General features: G+C 37.0%; 1 protein-coding gene across 10 annotated transcripts in view; it reads left to right on the forward strand.

The window, feature by feature from the left end:
- Window positions 1–17,553, forward strand: part of PPIP5K2 (diphosphoinositol pentakisphosphate kinase 2) — a 69,472-nt gene that overhangs the window by 35,448 nt on the left and 16,471 nt on the right. For 9 of the 10 annotated variants that reach the window (XM_044445750.1, XM_044445751.1, XM_044445753.1 and 6 more), the window contains exons 15-25: window positions 403–488; window positions 1,077–1,202; window positions 1,300–1,421; window positions 4,845–5,027; window positions 5,948–6,089; window positions 8,023–8,246; window positions 13,365–13,492; window positions 15,045–15,159; window positions 15,989–16,096; window positions 16,179–16,295; window positions 16,661–16,834. In XM_044445750.1, coding sequence (XP_044301685.1) covers window positions 403–488; window positions 1,077–1,202; window positions 1,300–1,421; window positions 4,845–5,027; window positions 5,948–6,089; window positions 8,023–8,246; window positions 13,365–13,492; window positions 15,045–15,159; window positions 15,989–16,096; window positions 16,179–16,295; window positions 16,661–16,834 — 1,525 coding nt within the window. The remainder of the gene's footprint in view (window positions 1–402; window positions 489–1,076; window positions 1,203–1,299; window positions 1,422–4,844; window positions 5,028–5,947; window positions 6,090–8,022; window positions 8,247–13,364; window positions 13,493–15,044; window positions 15,160–15,988; window positions 16,097–16,178; window positions 16,296–16,660; window positions 16,835–17,553) is intronic. The other variant, XM_044445752.1, reaches the window with a different exon arrangement.

Genomic DNA, 17,553 nt, shown 5'->3' on the forward strand with positions numbered 1-17,553 from the left:
TATTTGCACCAAATAACCATGTGAGATTGCTGTCCTATTGGGCTGGTTTAGGGTTGTTGTTGGGGTTTTTTTTTACATTCAGTAGGATCAAGCAGTAAAGAGACTGTTTCTTCATAGATGAAAAGATCAGTTCCTTAAGAAACTTTCATCAGTTCATTAAGAAGGCAAGCAAAACCCTTTTTCCTAATATGCTAGTTACATACGCATACATTGAGGATATTTTTAGATGGGGATGCATTGAAACATACTTGTTCTACACCGGTAGTTAAGAGGTACAATCCAGGACAATTATTCCTCATTAAGCCTTTATAATGTCTTCCTATCTGATCTACAATATTTTGTTAGTATATATCCAGTCCATTTTAACGGTTCCTCCTTGTTCTCTTCATTTGTTATCCTCAGGTATGGTCATTTTTCTGGCATAAATCGCAAAGTTCAGCTGACATATCTCCCTCATGGTTGTCCCAAAACATCAAGTGAAGAAGAAGGTACATAGATGCCTCTTAATTCCTAAAAGTCATTGACTGGAAGTTGCTTAAACTGTTAGCTTGGTGTGAATCTATTTCTCTTTTTAACAGTTCCATTTCAGTTTCTACACTGGAATTACATTTTGAACTAATTTCTAGAAAATAGTACTAGGAAATATATTGAATTCACGTAGATGTGACGTTCCATTCTGTTCCATTCAAGCTGAATGAGTAAATGTTCTTTTCCACTCTCTGGTCAGGAGCCAAAAAACTACTTTAGAACCAAGGTCCTGTATGCACTGAGGTTGCAGGCATAGGACTGCACTATCAGTATGATTTGTTATTTTCCCCATTTAAACAGACAAAGTCCTTCCAAAGTTTAATTGCAAGCAAACTTTCATTTTCAAATGTTTTGCCATATAGCGTAATAAACTGTTATTTCAGAATCACAAATTCAACTCATTGCAATACATAGCGTGAACATCACAGTTCTGTGGAGCTTCATGGAGAAACAATACTTTTTCTATGTGCTAGCTAGTGTTGATTTGTATGTTTTTTATTTATTTTATTTGCCTTTTGATAACATTGCTGTATTTTCTATTCATTCAGATAACCGCAAACATGAACCATCTCTACTCTTAGTTCTAAAATGGGGAGGAGAACTGACACCTGCAGGCAGAGTTCAAGCAGAGGAACTAGGAAGAGCTTTTCGATGCATGTACCCAGGTGGACAAGGTATCTTAATTTTCTTTGTATTTGTCATGTAGGAAGCTATATCCTCCTACTCCAATTTGTAAAAGCAAACTATAAAGATGGTTATTTTTCTCTGCAGGAGACTATGCTGGATTTCCTGGATGTGGTCTGCTTAGATTGCATAGTACCTATCGGCATGATCTCAAAATATATGCTTCAGATGAAGGAAGAGTTCAAATGACAGCAGCAGCTTTTGCAAAGGTGCTATGAAAAACAGAAAAGATGGGAACTGTTATATGGGATACAGGCTGCTTCTAAGAAATCTTGGATGATTTAGAATGATTTTTAAATATATGTTTTAATCATAAAATATAAAATATATTGGTTTATAATAGCAAATTAGCTATTTTACCTATTTTTACAGGAAGCATGCTTTCTCTCATCTCCTGCTAAACACCCCATCAAACTGCTTCTTTCCTACTGAGGCACGAAAGAGCACATACATAGCATGCATGCATACAATATGATAGAAAAATTGCTTTATGTTGAAACAAGCAAAAGCCTGTTAAGCAATGTTTGTTTATACATAATCGTAAGTTAAATGTTTAAATAAGGTTTTAAACAATTGTAGGCTATTTTAATTAGAGGCACTTCTATCTGTATGACATCAGGCTATATAAGAGACGCTGCAACACACTTAGCAAGGATTTACCTTTCAATAGCAGTGGCTTATATGGTTAGATAATAGATGGATTATATACAGAAGACAAAGACAACTGCAGAAAAGATGAGCTTCATCCAGACATCTTTGCTTTTGTATTAGTATAGAAACTGAGCTCAGATGTAAGTTGTTGCTCAACCTCAGCAACAGATTGATCTTACAGATCATTGCAGTCACCCATCTCAAAGAGGCAATTCCTACCATCCAGGTACCATCCAAGTCATAAGAGAGGGAAACTTTGCACCAAATGGTTTCTTTGTTTTCACCTCTTCATCATCCTTCTGCTTGTTGACCCCTGGATCAATCTAGATTGTCATCTTTTCTTTAGATATGGACCTTAATTACAATAGACTTTTGGATACTATCTGTAATTCAACAGGACTACAAAGTTGAATTCAACCGTCGGACTTTTGCTTGGTGGTGCCTTCGTTGGCTCTACAAGCAGCGATTGACATGTCTTTATCAAAGGGTGTCATCTGCTGTGTTCCCACTTACAATGGTTTCTATTCCTATTACTTCACAGGCCTGAAAAGAGATGAAGGACTTCTACCAGTTCTATGTTTGGGAAATATTAGCAAACTTATTATCATCAAGAAATTCAGGGTGACTACTTGGTTAACAGTCCTACTACTTCTACATGTAGGACTATGGTTTGTCTTACTCAGACCAAAGGGTATATATAGGAAAATTGTGCTAGTGTTTCCTTCCTCCAGGCCAGTAGTTTTGAGTGCTCCTGTTTTATGTTCATAAAATTAGTTGCAATTGTCTGTGTGTTCCTCCACACCTGGGCTCTGTATCAATTTTGCCAACTTTAGTACATGGAGTATGGACAGGGTTACATACTGTCCAGTGGTTCTTTGCATGCCTCAGAATGAGAATACTTCAGAATTGGTTTCTCGGAGCAGTAGATCCACATGTCAACCTCCAATAAACCCAGTTGCTTATCCTAAGGGCAGTTCTTGCATCACTTCCCTGATGCAAGAGAATGTTCAGGAGGAAATTGCTTTCCAGAAACCATCTCCAACTTAAGCAATCATGCAGATGTTTCTTTTTGGAAATAGGGTGCACATTACAATATGTTGATGATTCAAGAACTTTGGTCTTGATCTGAGAAGTTACTGCTCAACACACTCAAGTTGTTAGTGTTCTGGAAAGCCTTGCTTGCTTTTGAGTCAGAACTCATTCACCACCACATTCAGATTATCAGACAACATGACAGTAGTCTGATAAATCAAGAAGCAGGGAGGCACATTATCTTTAAGACTCCTGCACTTAACTATCTATGTCTGATTAAATATAATGCTATTACAGTCCAAATAGCGGGGACTGACAGTTTCCTGATGCACTACCTCAATTGTTGTTATTGTTTGTCCCATGAATGGGGGTTAGATGCAACAGTCAAGATAGCTTCTTTCAGTGATGGGGTATACCTCTCATGGAACTCTTTGTCACCCTGGAAAATGTACTTGATACCTATTTTGTAGGTTGACTGCAGTTGGCACCAATTCATTGGGGGACGCCTTCTCTTTCAGTGGATAAATGGGCTGTTCTACAGTTTCCCATCATTCACACTGTTGATGAAGGTTTTTGTGAAAATACAGGAAGGCAATGTGGACTGTATCCTGATTCTTCCATAGCAACCACAACAGCCTTGGGTTGTCACCTTTCTAAATCATTTAAAGGGGCAGTTTTCTTTTATCTCCTTCCATCCCACATTTTCTAGTGTGAGGTTAAGGCTGAATTTCATACCCATATCTGAAATTGCTCCACTTAACATCATGGAGGCACCAGTAAGATCGATTTTAGAATCTTTGATCCATCACTATTGGGCACTGCTTCTAAAAATTCCACCAGGGCTTCATATGCAAGAAAGTGGAAAGCTTTCTCTTCCTTTATGTTTTGAAAGGTATTGATATTTCCACTTCTTCCTTTTACTTTTCTTTCTGTCACTTCCTCAGAAGAGTCTAGTACATTTTCTTTTAAGGTTTATTTGACTTGCAGTATCTGCCTCCAACCCCTAGTTGAAGATTCTTGGTTTTTTCTCACCCTATGGTGAAGCAGCTTCTTTGAGATGTTTGTAATATCTTTCCTCTAGTCAAACTTCTTCTCCCACATTTGAGCCTTTTGGTAGTCCTAAAAGCACTCACTGCAGTACCTTTTGAACCACTGGCTTCCACAGACTTTTGTTTGCTTTTGTGGAAGGCAACAGAATTGGTGAAGTCATCCTTGTTAGATATTGCCTTCAGTGTGACAAATTGTGGAACATGCTTTCTACTGCATGTCATTTTCTTACATTACTTTCTTACATTGGGCAAATTGTTTAGCCTGCAGAAACTCAAACACTTGAGGTGCAGTGTACGATTTTGTTTAGCATATCAAAAACGGTATTGCCGAGCTCGAAAAGCAGTAGGAAAGGGGAACCGAAATGATTAAGAGGCTGGCAGAACTATAATATTTAGGGCTTTTAAAATTAGGAAAAAAGAGAAACTGGAACATGATAGATCTGAAAGCATTCAAAATATTCATTGGCATTCTTTCGGCTTGAGTGGGGCATTATTTTATATTAAGTGCCTTGCTACAAGCAATTTCAAAGGTACTGGAAATTAGATGCAGGTGGGATCCTTAGACATTTAATCAGCCCTAAACAGTATATAGTATATTGAAGCATTATGCCAGCTAACAGGCCTTATGTCTTAATTTCTGTATGTTATTGTAGGTCTTAAATTCAGTTTTAAATCTGGCTTTTAACTTTTGTAATATAGTTTGTTGTTTATATTTTATATTGTATTCTTATTACATTTTATGTGTTGTTTGAACCTTCTAGAAAACTTTGGCTATTAGGTAGCATATAAATGAAATAGATATGATTATACATATATGCATGCATTATTAGAATATGTGCTTTATTAACAAAACTGCTGGGCTCTTCTTCATTCCCCACTTGATATTTTAATTCTTTTCAGGGATTACTGGCATTAGAAGGAGAGCTCACACCTATCCTTGTCCAGATGGTCAAAAGTGCTAATATGAATGGTCTACTTGACAGTGATAGTGACTCTCTTAGCAGCTGTCAACATCGTGTGAAGGCACGCCTTAATGAAATACTGCAGAAAGACAGAGACTTTACCCCTGAAGACTATGAAAAGGTTACAAAATAGCCTACAGAATAATCTACACTACAGGCCTCCAAATTCTAAATGTAGGGGGAGGTTTAGCAATCATTGGATTTGAAAAGATTCTTTGATATAAATTATTTTATGTTTGGAGGTATGCTGTATAAGGAATAAAATAGCCTTCATATGGTATTTTTATCATATGACAATGGTTATATTGAAGCTTATTGGGGAACAGATATAACCTGGGGATACTGAAAATAAATATTTCTGCAATAACTCAAAAAACTTATATAGATTTTAGTCAGTTTTAGTTAGTTGATGGTGACAATTAAGATCTTAAGGAAGTAGTTCAACTTAGTAAGTAGTATACTTTTTTGGGATTTTGTGCTTTCAGGAAAGAAAACAACTCAAATCGTTGAAAACCATAGCCTTTACTGATGTGTCCTTGTCATGTTAACATAGCTGGTCTGTAAAGATGCAATATTTTTCTAGAATTTTCCCTAAATGATGGACAAAGGAAAGATTGTGCTTAGTAAAACAAAACAAAACAAGTATGAGTTGTTAGGGTTGAAATATTCCTATTAGTTGTGCTTGGGGAAATAAATTCCTAACGGATTAGTCTAAATAGCATTAGGGTACAATCATTTGCATGTTTAGACAGAAAAAGGTCCTAAACTCAAAGTATTCCTGCTGGGGAATGCTGGATATTGGAGGACCTTTTTTTCTTTCTAAACTTTTGGTACCATAAGCAGCATTTGATTCATTGGGACTTAAGTATTTTGAGACTCAAATTAAATGTGCAGTGTTCTTGGCTTTTCATTTTAATGTTTAAAATGTTCTCACAGTACTTAATGTTCTTAGTACTATGCTGTCCCTTTTTACTGGATATGGTAAACATATATGAATTGAACTACTATGGCTTACAACTTCCCTTTTGTTTGGTACTACAGCTTACACCATCTGGCAGCATTTCTCTGATAAAATCAATGCAAGTGATAAAAAATCCCATTAAGACATGTGACAAGGTATATTCCTTGATCCAGAGTTTGACATCTCAGATAAGACGACGGATGGAAGATCCTAAGTTTGCAGGTAAATGAGTATTTAAGCAGACAATAATGTTGATGCTAACCATACAAACATAGTTCACCCCATGTTTGTAACACAAATAAAAAACTTGCAGGGGAACATTAAGTGGAGTAAAATACCTGCAACAACCATGGAGGACTGAATGTGTTCACTAGTAATACAATATTAGCTGACTATTACAGGAGAGGGTAAATAGAAAATCAGGGGAAGGTAGAATTGAATATAGCAGCCTGGAAGAGAGTATGATTGGCTGGCTGGCTGAAACCATAACAGCTCTTCACACTGCAACATTTTGTCACGTGTCTCACCATATTTCTAAATAGATGAAGCTTAGTTTTTGGAATGAAGGCTTTCTTTATGGGAAGGTTGATTGGAATGAAGAGATACTAAATAGTTTTCTTTCTGTTGTTTATAGCAGTATTGATGGGCAGGATTAGAAGGGTTGTCTAGTCATTATCCAACATTTAGGGTCGGCAGGCATTCCTATGAGCTTGAACATGTCCAGTGACTATTTCTGGCTTCATTCTTTTGAATAGCAGATCCCTTATTCCATAACTAGATTTCAGTATTTATGCTCACTGTGGCAACTTTGGCACCTGCATCTTGCTAGTGTGACAAGCATCCAACCATCCTTCCAACTTTGAAACAACAGAGGTAGGTGGCAATTGTCCCAGCTGCTATCTGGTGATCCCCAGTTGGGAGGAAAGTTGGGGGTTGTTTGCCAGCTAAATGGCCAAGGCTAGTGGAGCATCTTGGCCACCTAGGTCAATTCAGTAGGCCCCATAGAACAGGAAATGGTAGTGGTGGAGTCTTTTTCGGATGTTGCTGGGCAACAAAAGCTACTCTGAGCACTGCTATTCTTCATTTCTTGGAACCAGATTGATTGTGATTGATATAAGAGATTAAAACTGATATACACAACATAAAATTGATGGACTGATGGCAACCTGTTAGGTATTGGTGGACAAAATGGAAAGCTATGGGGCCAGAATTTTTTTAATGTACTAGGATATTAGAAATCTCTTGAAGCCAGCTATAGGAAAAGCATTTCAGCCTTTGAGAATAGGGAGAAACACTGCATAAAAGCTGAGAACTAACTTCCTTCCTTCCTTCCTTCCTTCCTTCCTTCCTTCCTTCCTTCCTTCCTTTTATTATATTTATATCCCAAGGAGCTCAAGGCAGCTTACAAAATTCTCCTCCTACTCATAGTCTTATCCTCACAACAACATCCCTGTGAGATAGGTTGGGCTGTGACTGGCCCAAAATCACCCAGCAAGCACCATGGCTGGGTGGGGACTAGACTCCAGATTATCTGAGTCTCAGTCTTTCCTTCTTAACCACTGTACTGCACCAGCTCTCAAATAACTGCCAAATGAGTAGTGGCTGGGGTAAAGGGGTGAAGAGGAAAGGGATGTGACCTCTCCCTGCTTGGGTAAATAGACTCTGTCAGCACTTCCAGGAGCCAACTTGCATGTCATTCTACATCCCAATTGAAGAGGCATGTGAAAGGACTCATTTTTACTTGAAGGAACCATTTCTTAAAGCACTGGCTGAATCTTGTGCCTGCTTTGCTTTTTAGTCATTGCCCCATTTGGGATGGCGACTAACCTGCAAAGGGGTATGTGTATGGTTATTTCCAGTAAGTAATCAGTGATAACCTAAGAGATTCCTCCCTGGCCTTCAAAAGGAAATTCCCACAATTATCTGTGATAACAGCAACAATTTCATTCACCTTCATGAAATGGAGTAGAATCTGAGTTGTGGCTCTGTGAGAACCTCTGTGGGCCCAGTAAGGAACCTCCACATGCCAGTCATTCCTTATTTCTGAGCTAGAGTATACATACAGTACACCTCCTTAACCTCTACTTGGACTGTATTTCAAATTGCTTGATTTAACTTTTGTTTATTGTTTAATAATACTTGTTTGTCCACCTAGATATTCAGCTTTACCACAGTGAAACACTGGAACTAATGCTGCGTAGGTGGGCCAAGCTTGAAAAAGACTTTAAAACAAAGAATGGAAGATATGATATTAGTAAAATACCAGATATCTATGATTGTATAAAATATGATGTCCAGCATAATGTCTCTTTAAAACTAGAAAATACAATGGAACTATACAGACTCTCAAAGGCCTTGGCTGATATTGTGATTCCACAGGTAAATGTTATATACTTACTATAAAATTGTGTTGTTGCTGAAATGATTTAGATATGTTCAACAAGTTATGCTAACTAATTGTTGTAATCATTCAAAATCAATTTGTGACTGATTAGCTTGATGATATCTAGCTTCATCTTCTTGATGGAGTCTTAATGATATCTTAATAGGGGAGTTCCACTTTTTTGGAACTTTGGGCACTTCTAGGAATTTGAGATACTGCTTGGGCACCCCAAAAATGGAACTTAAGCCTTCATCTTATTCCGTAAAAACATATATTTTGTTTATATGAGGCACTGCAATGTCTCTTTCATAAGGGATTATATAATTAGCTAATGGCTAATGCTGCAATACAGCAAATGCTTTTTTAAAGGTATGTTTTGTTAATGTGCTTTTGGGAGAAGACAGAAATTTTTTTATTGGAACAGTCTTAAATATTTGGTGATGTATATACCCTTTTAAATTAGAGATCTGTTAAATATAATTTAAATAGAAAGGGGAATGGATTTAATGTGGCCTTTTGACAGCTAAAAGACTGATATTACAAAAGGATAAATTCTGTCTTTCCATATTTGCAATGGATGAAAAACCTTATATCACTTTGATATATATGAACAGGTAGCATATATATGCCAGCTATGAATGAATACTTATTTGTATATTTGTTTCTGTTTTGTTGAAGCTGGTTTATAATTGCTAGAAACTGATATGCATTTCATAAAGATCCATGGAGATAAGAGGTATGTCCAGAAAGTAACGAGAATGAATTTTAAAAATTCTTTTATTGAAAATTTTTACAATTGAGCATTGTCTGCTTCAAAGTAAGTACCTTGTGAGTGTACACAATGTTCCCATCAATTTTCCATTCTTCATAGCAACCCTGGAAGTCTTCAAGTGGGATGGTGTTCAGAACCTGCGTAGTGGCTCTTTCGCCATTATCTACACTACCAAAATGTGTGTTTTCAAACGATTCTTCATCTTTAGGAAGATGAAAAAGTTTCAAGGAGCCAAGTCAGGGCTGTAGAGTGGATGAGGAAGCAACATGATGTGTTTTACAGCCAAAAACACTCTGACAGCTAAAGCACTGTGACTTGGTACATTGTCGTGATGAAGGATCCAAGTTGAACTGATATCAACTTGTGCCATCGGTCACTTGTGCAGAAGATAGCACAGCTTCTCCATAAGCTTTCCTCACCATTTCCAAAGCTCCTGATGCACTTTTACCCAATTTCACACAAAATTTTATTTCATACTGCTGTACCAAACTTGCTTGCATTTTTCTTAATACAAGGCATTTGAACAGGGTGTCATAAAAAAGTGTCATGAGCAGAACCGGCTGGAGCCAGGGGTCAGACTAGATGGCCCTGGAGACCCCTTCTGACTTGCTCTGTCTCAACTCTGACAGGGCTGGAATGCAGCTGATCAGTGTTCTAATGTATACCTGGCATTCCCACCCCAAGTGACCTTGGCCAGCTTCTCCCTTCACAGAGCCCTTCTTGAGTGTAGGGACTTCATTCTCGTTACTTTCTGGACATACCTCATAGATACATACCTATATTTAGATGGACATTCAATATATATATATGTTCAGGTGCCCACAGGCACCACATTGGCAACCCCTTCCTATGTGCTATTGGAGGTGTCTCATCATGCACTGAAGGAAGGTATTGCTTGTTTTTATTCCTTGTTAAATAGCATAATCTGATAATTATGCTACTGTTCTATGCTGTTACATTGTCTCCAACTTGCAGTAGCACTACAAATGAATGCCCTCCAGAATGTCCTGTCCTTGACAGCCTTGCACAACTCTTGTAAACACATGTATGTGGCTTATTTAATGAATCGATCCCATTTTTGGTCTTCCCCTTCTCCTGTCTTCAAGTTTCCCCAGCATCATTATCTTCTCTAGTGAGTCTTGGGTTGTTACGATCTTCCAAAAATATGACAGCATCAGTTTTACAATTTTTGCTTTCAGGGAAATTTTTGACTTGATTTTTTTCTAGGACTCACCTTTCTTTCAGCTTTCTTCAGTGCCCAGCTTTCACACCCATACATAGTGATCAGGAATATAATAGTGTGGGAGATCTTAGCTTCCTTATACTTTTCTATTTATTTATTTATTATATTTTCATCATACCATTTTTCTTTTCAAGGAATTCAAGGAAGCTTACATAATATAGTTACTTGATCACTACCCTTCCAAGTCTCAGTCTTCTGAGTTCTTATTTTCAGTCTCCTTTTGAATTGATGATTGAGCCAAGGGATGCAAAATCATTCACAATTTCTTCATTTCTTCATTGTTAACATTCAATTTGTGTGATTCTTCTGTAATCATCAGTTTTGTTTTCTTAAAGTTCAGCTGTAGTCCTGCTTTTGCAGTTTCTTCCTTCACCTCCATCAGGAATCATTTCAGCTCATTGCTGCTTTCTGGAAGTAATATGGTATGTAGGAACACATTGCAATTGCAAGCATTTTGTCTGTCATCCATCTAGAATTTTATTCTTTATTATTCTTTTGACTATAGAATTTGTCTGTTTTCCTTTCTATTAATATATCTGGTTCCAGTCCACAACTCTTCTGGTTCATGGTCAGTAATGCAAATCTGTTGTTTATGTAGACTTAATTTTTTTCAGGAATGCTATTTAAGTCATATTTAGCACTATGCTTCTGTTAGTGACTTTTTCAGCTTTACTTTGATTTTTGATATCCAGAGTTCATGGTCACTACTACAATTTGCTCCTGGTCTTGTTCTGGCAATGAGAATTCAGCTTCTCCATCTTCTATTTATGTAGTCAGTTGGATTTCTTTATTGACTATCTGATGTTGTCCATGTGTGCTGTCAGCTGACCAGTTGCCTGAAGTATGTTTTTACAATAAACAGATAGTTGACTTCACAAAATTTGGTGGATCATTCTCTTGCTTAATTTTTGATCCCTCTGCCAAATTCTCCGACAACATTGGATTGTGCTTTGTTTCCTAATTTGCATTCCAGTAACCTATGATTATCAGCATGTCTTGGTTTGGGATGTTATCAATTGTCTCTTGGTCACTTGCTTAAAAGTTTTCAGTTATTTCTTCAACTTTTGCTGTTGCACCATAGACTTGAATTATGGCTGTGTTAATACGTTTAATGAGAATTCTGATAGATGCTATTTGACCAGGCTTTGCATTATAGCATCTTGCTACTTGTGCTACATCTTGCCTCAGTATTAGACATACTCTGTTACTTCTGAGTTTGTCATTTCCAGAATAAAATACTTTGTCTGGCTGAAAATGGCCATTTTAGTTGTCTCATATCAAATCCTGTGAGACAAGAAATCTTCTGTTTCTTGCTTTATGGTTTCCAGTCTTCCCTGATTCATGTTCCATGTCACAATTGTATGTGTTGTGCAGCACTGGACTTTCTTTTCATCTCAGCACGTCAGCCACTAGATTTACTTTTGGCTTGATCTAGTTGCATCATTAGCAACAGCGCTATTTATGTTTGACCTTTGTTTTTCCTCAGTAGCTAGTGGGGTGCCTTCTGACCTGGGACTCTCACATTCTGGCACAATTTCTTGTTTTGTTTTGGATTGTTTCATTGTAGGGCTTTCAAAGTAAGTAATATTCAGAAGTAGTTTATCATTGCCACTTCAGTTTCCTTTACCACTTCATCTTAGTTAGTTTGAACATCATTTTTGTCTGTGAAAGAACCTCCAGAAGTGTTGCCTTCAACTAACACTGCTGCCCAGTAGCCACTGTTGAATTTCTGCACCCCCCATCACCATCAGATAGCCATTTTATTTTGCAGATTTGATTGTTACTGCTTAAGAAGGTGCATTTATCTTAGTCTGATGTCTCTTTTTACCTTGGGTGACCCTGCTAGGAAACCAGCCTAGTAAGAGAGCCTGACCACCTGGCTTTTCTGACACTCTCAAATCCTCTTACTGCTTTAAGGTGTTCATCTAATACTGAAATGTAATAATTAGACATATGTAGCATATCTTACAGACAGTGGATTGAATCCAGACTTATGGTGTAATCCTGTATGTGACTACCAAGAAAAGTCCTACTGAATTCATTGAGAGTACTCCCAGATAAGTGGATATAGATTGCAGCCTAAGTATTTTGCTCTTAATAAACCACTATAAGATCAGTGAGATGAGTTAGGCATGCTCCATTGATTCACTTTGGATTCAGTCCATAACGGTGACATCTGGGGCAATGCAATTAAGTATTGCATTTTGAGTTCTTCCAGCCACTCCATTCCACTCCCCTTCCTTTCCCCTCTCAACAGCCATTTAGTATGCCATTCTCACTGAGCATGCTCAGTCTTTACTTGACTGTACAGTGTTTTTTCCTCTTCATTTTAGAGCTTTGTTTTCCCCACCAATTTATGGTTTTGTGGGACTAGTTACACTTGCACTTAGTCTTGATTTTTTCCATTGACTTTAAGGAGCAGCTCTAGCTTCTTTTCCTGGCAACATTTTAAAATAGTTGTGAACCAGGAAATGACCTGTCCAGCCAATGAAATCAAGAGCATAAGAACTCTGTTGGATTGTACCAAAGACCTACCTTGTCCAGCATCTATAATAAGCCCAAAAGCAGGATACAAGAGCTATAGCCCTCCTTTCCTCTTGTTTCCAAGTAGCTGGTATTGGTACGGGAATGTTACATTTGCTCCTCAAGGTGGAGTAAGTACCAGTAGTACATTTGACAGCCAAATACTGCATGGATTTTCTTATTCCTTTTTAAGACCATGTAAATTATTGGTTGTTATCGCAACTTATAGTATAAAATTCTTTGTGCTCTTTTTATATTCACATGCTTCTTTCTTTCTTCTCCATTTAATTAATATTTCCACCAGTTTGTAGCTTTCCCCCTCTTAATCAACATTCAGTGGGCATTGGATAATCGTTAAGATGTTTGTGTGGATTTCTCCCACTGTTCTCAACCTAAGGATTAGTTACTTCACTTCTGCAGATATCTCCTGCTTATCTGTGGCTGGTGCAGTACTTGCTATATTAATGCTAATGCAGAAATATTTGAATTAGAAATAATATAATGATGTCTAAATCAAGAGCTAATTTCTGGTATTCATTGTAGTTCATTTTCAATAAACATTTCCTTCCCATCAAGGAATATGGTATTACTGAAGCAGAAAAACTGGAGATTGCTAAAGGTTACTGCAATCCACTGCTAAGAAAAATCCGCTCTGATCTTCAGAGGACTCAAGATGATGATACTGTTAACAAGCTTCATCCTTTGTAAGCTCTTTTTTGCTTGGAAAACTTGGTCCTGCTAAATTCCCATTACTGTTAATTTATAAGGATAAGTTTATTGGATAGCTAGCTGTTCAGTAAAGCTGTCATAAATGAGACTACTTACACTGCACACACGCTAACATACTACATAATTCTATTTTTTTCTTTTTTTCTTTTAACCCTTCAGTTTAAGAGGAGGGTTAATGGCTCTCAAGCTAGAATCAGGATTGCAGCTGGGATCAGTTTCAGAACCTAAATTGGTGAGGTAAAAGAAATTTGTCCAAAAGTCTGAAAAGAAGGCAGAGGTCTGAGTGCCAGACATAAACACATATGCCCAAAATAAATGTATGTATGAATGAATGAATGGCAATACACACATGCTCTACAGGCCAAGCACATACTTTTTGTTGCCACCTCCTTTAGTCCTTCAGGATATTTTCCACATTCCCTAGTCCTTAAGGATGTTCCCTGTCTGCCCACTCCCTCCTCACTTACGCCTTCTTCTTCTGGGCAGCTAGGTACACCTCACTATGAAGTACCAGGCTGCACCCATGCACCATATGAGGCCTAAAACCATTTTTGAAAAAGATAGAGTTGGAAGCAAGTGTATCAGTTTAGAGTGTGTATGCATCTCCCTTCTGAATAGATACATTAAAAAATAAACAGGAATAGCAGGGAAACTGGAAGGTGCCAAAACTGGTGTCCATGGGCGCAGTAGTGGCTTTAGACACCCTTTGGGGATGTCAGCTACTGCTCTAAGGGTTCTTGTTTGGGAGAGAACAGAAGTAAATGAGAAACAATAAATTGGGTAGCAATACCTAATTATATGTGGGGCATGTGAACTCCAAAAATTATGTAACATTATGCAAAAAAATGCTCATTAATAGCAGGAAAAATATAAAAAGGGAAAAGCTGAAAACTTATATTTTGTCATGTGTTAAATGAGCATTCACAAAATGTATCAGAATGTGGTGATTAACATGAACATCAGGGGTATTTGGGCCTCTTTCAGTTCAAGGACAAAATTCTGTTTCAGGGAAGCCGTCGGATTGTCATTGCAGTCATGGGCAGAGCCAAGAGCAAAGGGCACAGGATTAAATATCCCACAATATTTTTGCATAATACTCCTACTTCCAGTAGCTATGCCTTAAGCGGAACATTTCCACCTTTTAGAATAAGGAGAAATACTGCACAAAATAAAAAAAAATCACATGATCAGTGGTCAGGGGAAAGAGTGTGGTGCCGGGGCTATTTGGGGATTCCAACAGATACAGACTAGGACCCCAACGAGGCCAGGTTTGTTTCCTGGGCTTCAGGTTCTACATTTATTTATTTATTTAAACCATTTTTATGCCATTTTTGATATAAATACCCTGTGCCTAATTTATAAGTGTTAGGAGAAATCTTCTGAATTTTTTTTTGATATTTAGCATGTTCAGACTTTATAATGGTGGAATGCAGTTTTAAGTTATTTGATTTAATGCACAAATATTCCAGTTCCTGTAAAACAGGTGTATCTTCATTTATTTACTTTCTTGGCTGATTTTTTTCTTAGGTATTCTAGTGGGGTAATGTCTCCTGAACGTCATGTTCGGACGAGGCTATACTTCACCAGTGAAAGTCATGTACATTCTTTACTGTCAACTCTTCGTTATGGTTCCTTATGTGATGTAAGTGTTTTCTGTTTTGGTAGTTGAACCATATATGCCCAATGCTTTTAGAAACTTAGAATGTATTTCATTATTTTTAGGTAGGAGTATTCTGTACATACTGAAAATATCACTCCCTTGGGAGTAATATGGGAAAATATTTGATCATCTCTGAGGTTTGGAGAGCAAATACAGCTGAACTAAAATCATTTGAATAGTGGAATCCTTAAAATAATATATTTTTCTGATTGGCTTTTTCTATGAGTTGTAATATTTGTGTTACCTTTTGTTAGCCCTGATTTGTTCTGAAAGTCATGGAACAGGCAACTGTAAGCAATTAAACTCTTTTCATATCTTCCACTTGATTTTTTAGAATTTATGTTATAAAGTCAGGCATAGTCTAGTGCAATCTTCTCACTGATGCTATGCAAATAGTCCTGCTGAAGAGAAGTATGACCTGTTCGTAGATTTTTTTTTTTTGCTGTAGAAACTGAACTGTGTACTGTATAACTGTATAACCTTCCTTCTTACCTATTTTTAGATTTTCACCAAATCTTATATTATAATCCTATTTTTGCCTAGAAGATTCTGTAAATAAATAATTGCAGTAATAAATGAAATGATCATGGAGCACAATTCCACACCCGTTTGTTCACAAGTAAATGGGACTTATTCCATAGTAGCTGAAACTGTAGTTTTAGGGTTATAAATGCTTTATTTATGTACTTATTATTTTTTCTAAGCTGCCCAATAACTTTTTTAAAATTTTTTAGTAAGACTGTAGAGATTGAAAGGGGATAATAACCCATAGTCTTAGAATGCTGAAGTTGTGGTGAACTTCTGATTTTAGGCATCAAAAGATGAACAGTGGAAACGAGCTATGGATTATCTCAATGTTGTCAGTGAACTCAATTACATGACTCAGATTGTTATCATGTTATATGAAGATCCAAACAAGGTAAGGGAATAATCTGTAAATAAGAAAATCAATGATACATACTGAAACACATAGATTCAACTGCATTGGCTATTTTCTTTAGGAGCTTTCATCAGAGGAACGTTTCCATGTGGAGTTACACTTTAGTCCAGGTGCTAAAGGCTGTGAAGAAGACAAAAATTTACCATCAGGATTTGGTTACAGACCTGCCTCACGAGAGGTAAGCGCTCTTGGAAAGATTCTTGTACACATGAAATTCAAGCAGACTTGTGCATAATTTCGCAGCAGTTAACCGCTTAATAAAAAGTTGTACCCGTTCCACTTATTTTCTACAAATCTAACATGTACCAGTCTGCCATGATATAATTTAAGCATTCTGTAAAAGTAAAATAAATGGTATAATATATGCAGGAATGGGAAACAAGAATGGATTGAATCTTATATGAGGAAAGGTTACAATCTTAGGGTCTATTGTGTAGAAGATGTTGCTAAAATAAAAACCATAAATCTTAATATTAATCAAAATGAGGCTTTCTATATGCCTGATGAAGTTTTGCGTCACATGAAATATTGCTTTTCTTATAGAACGATGGCTCAAAGAAAAACTCTCATAGAAATGACAGTGATGAGGAATTGCATGCTTATAAAAGGGATGAACCTGATCGATCTATAATGATGTTCAAGCCAATGGTGTCAGATCCAATTCATATACACAGAAAGTCACCCCTTCCAAGGCCCAGGAAAATTGGTTCAGTGGAAGTAAGTTTTGATATCACAGTGTTCACCTTTGGTTGGAATAGGCTCCCATATGAGGATATGCATTTCCACATTCAGTTATCTTTTATTGCATGGCAAAGTATATAGTAGTAGGACTTAGTGCTTCAAACACTTCTATAAATTAATAACCAAAAGTTAACCAGTTTCATAGATTTTGGATTAATAAGGTCTAAGATGGTCCTTCAGGCTGACTAACCTACATTGCTTGCATATAGTTTCTCAAGATGTATTCTACATAAAATAAATCCATTTTATTTATTTTCCTTTTGTGGGAATATTATTGTTTCTCTTTTGCCCAATATTATGGATTTTATTGGTACATGCCGAAAGGTAAGAAAACATATTAGCAATGTGAAAACAGCATGTTTTTTCTTATAATCTTAAATGCAGAGGCTTCTTGGCTTATATAATAGGAGGAAATCTGTTACAATTAGGTGGTTACTTTACAGTAATGAAATTGATGACCAAACACTCATGTTGCTCCTTTTATCAGTATTTTCTAGTCATAATATGTCACATTCTGTCCTGGTCTGCAGACATTAATCAGGGAATTATGGGTTAAATGACCTATAGTTAGCCATGCGTATTACATGCTTGTCACTTCTGTTCTACATCTGCTTTGGGAATAACCCAGGAATCTCATTACAAGGTTGTTGTCATAACATGTGGCAACCTGGTACTCTGGGTTTTGAATCCCAATA

This window comes from Varanus komodoensis, unplaced genomic scaffold (assembly GCF_004798865.1).
Source record: "Varanus komodoensis strain SLA01 unplaced genomic scaffold, ASM479886v1 scaffold5, whole genome shotgun sequence".
Classification (NCBI taxonomy): domain Eukaryota; kingdom Metazoa; phylum Chordata; class Lepidosauria; order Squamata; family Varanidae; genus Varanus; species Varanus komodoensis.